Source organism: Cebidichthys violaceus, unplaced genomic scaffold, assembly GCF_023349555.1.
Source record: "Cebidichthys violaceus isolate CVI_PGR_0920_01 unplaced genomic scaffold, fCebVio1.0.p SCAF_7, whole genome shotgun sequence".
NCBI lineage: Eukaryota > Metazoa > Chordata > Actinopteri > Perciformes > Stichaeidae > Cebidichthys > Cebidichthys violaceus.
The window spans coordinates 548,763-556,574 of record NW_027176927.1 but is presented as its reverse complement, the minus strand read 5'-3'; the positions used below and the strand labels follow the sequence as shown (position 1 = coordinate 556,574).

The 7,812-nt window shown below is 39.4% G+C and overlaps 1 protein-coding gene across 1 annotated transcript; it reads left to right on the top strand.

Annotated features, from left to right (window-relative positions):
* Nucleotides 1-622: 622 nt before the first annotated feature.
* On the top strand, nt 623-4,776 carry LOC137891556 (uncharacterized). The gene is made up of 6 exons (XM_068736231.1): nt 623-714; nt 953-1,020; nt 1,840-2,125; nt 2,360-2,514; nt 3,039-3,318; nt 3,618-4,776. Exons 2-6 carry the CDS (start codon nt 957-959, stop codon nt 3,766-3,768), a joined length of 936 nt encoding a protein of 311 aa, XP_068592332.1. The 5' UTR covers nt 623-714; nt 953-956; the 3' UTR covers nt 3,769-4,776.
* The last annotated feature ends 3,036 nt before the right edge of the window (nt 4,777-7,812 follow it).

The window sequence follows — 7,812 nt, the reverse complement described above, 5'->3', positions numbered from 1 at the left end:
TATCATCAGAAAAAGGATCACTGGAGACTTTTTTCACGAGGCAAACTGAGAAATATAGGTTATTGAGAGAAGGGATGCTTCAGATAAGGCTTCGGTGGAATCCATGCCTTTTCTATTCTGGTCAAATTCAGCCTGGGCACCACAGCAAAAGAGAAAAATCAGATGGACAAAATTGTACACACAACCTTAAAAATCATGGATATTGAGCTGCTCTTTCCCTCTGACACATATGAGAATAAAACTCAGAAGTTTGTACAGAAAATGTTATCTAAACTTGACGCTAGTGTGCAGAATTTCCCCTATTGTTCATATTCTGCACCAGTTAAGTATTTAGCTGAGCTCGAGCTGATTTCATAGTTACACTTCCTTAATAAAAACCTATAATGTGTTATTTCTTTTGTTTGTTTTGTTGCCCTGTTTTTATGTCTCTATGTTTTTTTTATGTTTTAATGAGAAGAGCTGTTGATGTGACTTTAAAGTATTTTATTGTGAATCTATTAATTAAAAAAGTGGCACCAGACAGAAACAAAGGAATCACATTTGCCTTATCTACAAGGACAAAGTCGTCTGTGGTAAATCATCAATGACCAACACCATGCGCCGTGATAAGAGGTGCACATAAATATCCCTGTGTGGTCCCCATCAAGTCATATTCACCAACAAAACACAAACAGCGGCTCCTCGTCTTCTTCTGAGTTTATTTCGCAAGTCAAGGTATGTGGTTGTAGTTGAGTAAAGCTTTTAAATACAAAGTCTGGAGGATCATTTCATTTTGGACAGCCAAGGCTACACATGCAGTTTCTTATTTGCCACCAGTTATTTATTTTATAACAGTTACTTCATTTTTATGCACTTTGGATATCTAACTTCTGGAACAACAACCGGTATTAATGATGACAATATTTATTCCTTCAGTGTAATTCATTGACTGTTTTTTTTTTGTCTCAACCAGAACAATGAAACACAGTTCAGTTCTGCCTTTGCTGCTTCTTCTGGGGACGTGTTCAGCTTACACCTATCGTAAGTAAGATCCGGCTATATTTGTGATATATTAAAGTCTCCCATGACCTGGCTAGAACTGCTTCAAGTGCTACATTTAGAAACAATAAGAGATGATATAATCGGACTGAATGGTTGGGTTCACATTATTGCACATATGAGGCAGTAAATATGAAGTGTTGATATTGCACATACTGTGGTATCTGTCCGTCACACACAGCTTTTCCATTAAGAAAAGCCTTCAGTGCCGTTCTTTGCTCTCCTTTCAGTGAAGAAATGCTCACCAGTTCGGATACAACTGATGCTATTGCAGCATCCACGCTAACCTCTTTAGGCCGCCATTGTTGTTTTGAACAGTCGCCTCTCCGTGTCGTCTCACACACACATCTATGCCACGGCCATAGCTCCTCCCAAAACGCTAATTGGTCTGGACACAAGCACATTACTTGAAGCCTGACAACGTGAATATTTGTGTGATGTGTGATCCCGCGATTCTCGTGGCATCGCAAGAATCCGGCTGCCCTGCAAGGTAACGGGAAAATAAATAATTAGTTGAGTGTCATCTGCATAGCTAAGACAGGGAACGCCATGGGAGTGAATAACAGAGCCAAGTGACTAGTTGTAAAGAGAAAAGAGGAGGAGACCCAGAACTAAACCCTGAGGGACCCCAGAGGGACCCCAGTGGTGACGCAACAAGGTTCAGACACAGATCTTCTCAAGGTGACCCTGTAAGTGCGGTCCTGACGTATAACCAGGTGTTTTAGAAAGAGGTTTGTTAATTTATATTTAACATTTTTCCATCAAACATTTCTACGTGTATTTCATCCGTCTCACTCACAGAGAACGTGGCCTTGCGTGGAAAAGCGACCCAGTCGGACCGTCCTGTGGAACCTTTGGGAGCTGCTTACAATGCTATCGATGGAAATCGTGATTCTAACTTCTTCGCTGGATCCTGCAGCCACACTGTTGAACAGACCAACCCCTGGTGGAGAGTGGACCTGCTGGAGTCCTACATCGTCACCTCCGTCATCGTCACCAACAGAGGAGACTGCTGCGAGGACTTCATCAACGGGGCGGAGATTCACGTCGGCAACTCTTTAAGAGACAACGGTGCCGCAAACCCAGTGTGAGTGAACGTAATGACTTCTTAAATACAATGTTTCATTTACAATTCAAGGAAATTGTTTAGTCAATCACTAAGTGATAGCAACACTCATTGAACATGTGAGAAATACTGCCTCTATATTCGTTCTCCAGCAAGTTAAGTGTTGGTATTATTTCCTATTTTATATTGCTGTATACCTGTCAAGCACCCCACTTATAAAACGAATGAATGCACTGCTTCCTCTCTCTGTTCTAGGGCTGGTGTGATTCCTCAAATCCCATTAGGCAGGTCTTTAAAAATCACTTTTACCAGACGTGTGGAGGGACGTTATGTGACTGTGCTGCTACCTGGTTCAAAAAGAATGCTTACATTCTGTGAAGTGGAGGTCTACGGGTACCGTGCCCCAACTGGTGAGAACTGAACATGAGGCTGAAGCCACACGAGATTTTCTAAATGATGCCAACGCGTAATTTTCTATACAGCCGAGGTCACACCAGAGTTTCAACTGCATTCCTTTGAATGAAGAAAATAGATGCACGCACTTCCTGTTATTAATAAATCTCTTCTTTGCAAAGTTGTATATACAGTAATTGAGCGAAATTAAGTCTTAACTCTAACATGTAATATATTGAAACTCACCAGCCTATCAATTTTCATTCAGAAAAGTTAAGATTTTCAAATTTGTCATACTGTGGATACTGACACAATTGAGCATTGACACAATTACTACTGCTAGCTGCTGCTGCATCCTGTAAGTTTTGCAGTGCCTGACTTTTCCATGTGTTACTGCAGTATCTTCTGGAAAGCTGGAAAATGGCAACAATGTGCAAATAGTGAATTTCAGTTTCAAGACATACACAGACTTTGTTCTGCAGAACGCATCAAGTAAAAGTAATGATCAATTCTAATGTTTGCAAATGTGTTCTTTATGCAGGAGAGAACTTGGCACTCCAAGGAAAAGCCACACAGTCGTCACTGCATGGCACAGGCATCGCAAATAACGCCATAGATGGAAATCGTGCCACCAAATGGAGCCAGGCTTCTTGTACTCACACGACCCAAGAGTTGAACCCCTGGTGGCGACTGGACCTGGGCAAAACCCATAAAGTGTTTTCTGTCAACATAACCAACTACATAAATCCTAATTTACAACTTGTTGGGGCTGAGATCAGAATTGGAGATTCTTCTGAAAACAATGGCAACAGCAATCCCAGGTAGTTTAATGTCCAATCAACTAAAATATGATTAAAAGTTTGCAAATTATGTATATTTGTAATTGGGGTTTGTTTGAAACAACACATTCATGCACAATACACCTCCACAGCACATCCATGCATTGCTTTCATTGCTGATACCCATTCCATTGTTTGTTTTGTCTTAACTTTAGTTCAATTATGTTCAAGTAAATCTCATGAACCGTTGACGTTGTGGCAAACTGGCCCAGGGAATGTGACAAAGATCACTAGCTGATCACTCAACGAGTTAACAAAGGATGATTTTCTTCCTCTGCTAGGTGTGCTGTGATCTCAAGAATCTCTCCAGGTTTCACCGAAAACTTCCAGTGTAACGGGATGGACGGTCGGTACGTCAACATCGTCATTCCTGGAAGAAGCGAGTCGCTGATCCTGTGTGAGGTGGAGGTGTACGGCTCCAGACTGGATTAGGTACATGATGAATCAACACCTCAGTTCCAACTACCACTCCCAAAGTGCAAAAAAACATCCTATTATCACAGTTACAATTCTGTTCTAACAACTGAGCGGGACAAAAGATTTGATCGAAAACGATGCTTAAATAATCGGCAGACATTTTAGCGTTTCATAGCGGGAAAAGCAAAGGTGTGACATACAATATTAAAGGTATACTATGCACGAATAAATTCTCATTAAAAAGTGATCCTTCTCATTCATCACTCATGACCCAGTAGAAATCCTCAGCCTGTATTTCCTCTTCTTCTTACTAGTGCAGTGACCGTGCAAAAGATGCCTGTTTGGAGCGGGTCAGAAACACAGATTAAACACACTGACCTTACTTGTGTATATATTATAATAATATATTTGTATTGCAGTTAACCTACAGTGACAACAATGTTGTATATGTAGGCCTACATATGATTTTGTATGAACTTTGTACTTTTGTATTTGTTTGGATCATGATTTGTTTTTTAAAGCTGTCGCAGATTAATTTGGCTGAAGTGAAGATTTAAATTTCTAATTCTGAACTTTGTTCTCTCACTGCCAGCATATGAATATTAAGTCACCTTTGATGAAATAAATTGAAGCAAAAAAAACCGGCCTGCCTTAGTTTTTTTTTTCTTTCTTTCTTTTCATTGTACCTGTATTCATTCCACATTGAACCTTTTGTTTTATCTCCTGTTGAGCTTGCTGGGAGGTGTATTTTTTATATTTTCAAGAGTACATTAGAAGTAGTTTGTGTGGAGCAACCTGTTTTGATTTGGTGATATGCAAAACTCCATTTAGAAAACAATAATATGTTTCTATTTCTTGCACTGTGTTAATTGTTGTTTAATGTTTAATTTTATTGTTTATTGTTTAATGTTATGCACCACCTGCCATGACAAATTCCTTGTAAGTGCAACATACATTGGCAATAAACGGATTCTGATTCTGATCTGATTCTGATCTTGTACAATAAAAATACTTTAAAACGTTCTCAATTTGTTCTTCCTATTTGAACACATAGAAGGGCACACGTTCCATGGTCTATCACTAATATCACACTGATCACACGCAATGATTCTCTAGTTTTGTTATATTACTGTGGACCTATTCTCTCGTCCTTTGTCCTCTTGTGGTTTCACACTTCATTGTTTGTTTTCTTTTTCAGCATCTGTAATTATTCCTAAGAATGCAAAGTACACGCGTTGTCTAATCAGACCAGGACGCTGTGCCATATATGATCCACCTAGGAGCTTATCAACAACATGAATATCTGTAATTTTCTTGTTTTATCTCTGTGTTTATCTGACCAGGAAACACAATCATATTTATTCGAGAATTGACAGTAATCAGCAAGAACAAGTGGCATATTTCTTTCAAACAAAAGGTAGTTTATAAAGCAAAACACATAAAAAGAATTGAACTTTAGCACGACTTTCTTGTTTGTCAGCGAATATCAGAGTCTTCCTGGCTGCAGAGAGTTTGTGCCTCTGACCATCCAAGACCAGGAGGTGGAGCAGGTTTACACCATCTCCTCTTCTCTGAAATCTCTATCATCAGAAAAAGGATCACTGGAGACTTTTTTCACGAGGCAAACTGAGTGTTAGAGAAATTCACTCGAAGCCGATGTAAAAGTAATTATCACAGGACATGTATTCTTGCAAGAAGGAGACAGAGTTGAAACACATACAAGTCATGTATCAAGGCTGCTCAGAGGTCTGTCTCTGAGTCTCTGATATTTATACTTCGGATAACACACAAGTGCGTTTGCACAGAATCATTTGTATAACGCTACGTAGCATGTCTTGAACTCGCCCCTTCCGCACAAGCAAATGTCTTCTTGACGTTTAGTAAGATATACAATTGTTCCTTACAGAAGTCACAGTGACTGCTAAACAAGGAACCTCTGAGGATAACAAGTGTGAAGAGACTTCACACAGTAGCCACAGACTTCACGGAGCCTTGTATGTTAAACAATAAGAATTGGTCATTCTAAAAGTTATTTTTCTCCAACATTTCCCTCCTGTTTATATAAAGTATAACTACTAGATCAAAAATAAAAATAAATGAATGAATGTCCAATCAAACTAGTAATAAATGAATGCATAAAAACAAAACATCAAAAACAATAAAGAAAGAATATAATCAAAAACACACGTATTTTTGATGTCGTACGGATTATCTTAAGCGTAACATTTTAGGAATGTCTTCACAAATATGCTGTGTACTGTCGCTTCCCAGCCCCTCATCACCTTGGTTGGAAATCTGTAAGTACACAGAGTCTGTTTATTCATTTCAACATCAATTCATCACTGTATTAGCCCTCTCAACATGGTATGAAAATACAATCACAATGAACCAAACATTTTGTAGCCCCCTCCTGTTCTTCACCAGCCAGCAACACGTCTTGACCCCTCTACCGTATTGTTGCCCACCAAAATAGTACTGATTCAAACCCTGCAGTGTTTGATTTCCCCTAGGGACCCCAATGTCATCTATGTACACAGACTGACTGAAACTGCCAGTTGGCGCTGACCTTTTATGGTCGTGATCTGTCTCTAGGAGGTTACGCAGGGAGGCGCCATCCATAGGCAATGCTTAAAATGGCCTCACCACGGTGCCAACGCACACGTTTCACTCCACTGCTCAGACCGATGTCTCTTACCTCCACAGAACCACTAGGTGTCAGCCCTGGGCATCGTCCATATCCATCAGTCGTCTGTGTGATGTTTTACATAAATTTGTACCATTTCAAGGTTTGAAACAGAGTGGTACTTTGTTTTAACAGTTGGAAACAGATAGTGCAGAGTGACACAATCGTTGCTACTAGGCGGTTTGAGGAGGAGAAAACAATCTGTAAGGCACATTTGAAACCTGTTGGATCATTTTCTGGTGTCAGGCGGAACGGAATTGTTCCCAGCGTGTAATGTTAGTGTGGTTGAATTCTGTTTTATTAACCCCCTCTGAGCGTGTTAGTATCTTCACTGGTCAGACAAGCGGCCTTAGAGACTTTCACCTCCCTGTTACTCCAGACTCACCCAGAGGGAACAGGTCCCTGCAATTAAGAGTTATCAGTGAGGTCTATTTTATGCAGACAATTGGTTGGAATTTTTTTTTTCTTTTTACAGTGAAGTCCCTCCCACCTCGGTACATTCCAAGTTTTCCATGACCTTGTGCGTGGACTTTTTATGAGTCCTCCTGAGTGGGAGAGACACAATGTAATTTCTCTTCTTTTTAACATTTTTCACATATTCTGATTTAATTGTACCATTTGTTCTTTCAATCAACCCTGCTGACTGTGGGTGATAAGAATTATTAATTTCATGTTTATTCCAAATACCTCAGTCAAATGTTTTATCACCTTATTTACAAAATGTGTACTATTTTCACAATATTTCATTTCTGGTATTCCAAAACATGGTCAAAATTTTTTGCTACTGTAATAGCATCTAGTGTTTTGGCTGGAAATACCTCTATCCATTGATCAATTATTGTCAAACAATATGTCTTCCCTTCACATTGGTTTAATTCAATGAAATCCATGCAAATGTGTTGAAATGGATATTCTAGTTCTGGTAATTTACCCCTAGCTGGTCTTTGCTGCCCCTGAGGATTATGTTTCGCACATACAGTACATGCTAGAAATTTTTTTTTTTTAGTAGTTTGGAAAGTCATACGCTGTTGCAACCCTGCTTATCATAGATACCATCCTCCCTTTTGAGCCATGGTCTCGCCCATTGGCTCAAATAGAGCCGTATATCTATATAAGGTCTTAGGTAATATTAGTTTGCCCTCAGGCCATTCCCAGAACCCATTGTTGTCTATTTTGCAGTTTTGTTTTATCCAAAAAGTTTTTTCTTGCTGTGGAGCATTTATTTGCATGTCTTTTAAGATTTCATGATCTAAATGTTGTACTTCAAAAGAAAGTTTGGTCATAAGGTTGGTTGATGTCACCATCTCTCTATTTTATTTTATTTTTACTGTTGAGCGAACACATGTACGCATGAGTATGCACAGTTACTATCTGTA

What these genes read in the sequence shown, in the direction of transcription:
- LOC137891556 (XM_068736231.1), top strand. Translation starts at nt 957, where the DNA reads ATGAAACACAGTTCAGTTCTGCCTTTGCTGCTTCTTCTGGGGACGTGT. An exon ending in GTGTTCAGCTTACACCTATC is followed by an intron (nt 1,021 to 1,839) that starts GTAAGTAAGATC and finishes TCTCACTCACAG; the next exon opens with AGAACGTGGCCTTGCGTGGA. An exon ending in AACGGTGCCGCAAACCCAGT is followed by an intron (nt 2,126 to 2,359) that starts GTGAGTGAACGT and finishes TCTCTGTTCTAG; the next exon opens with GGCTGGTGTGATTCCTCAAA.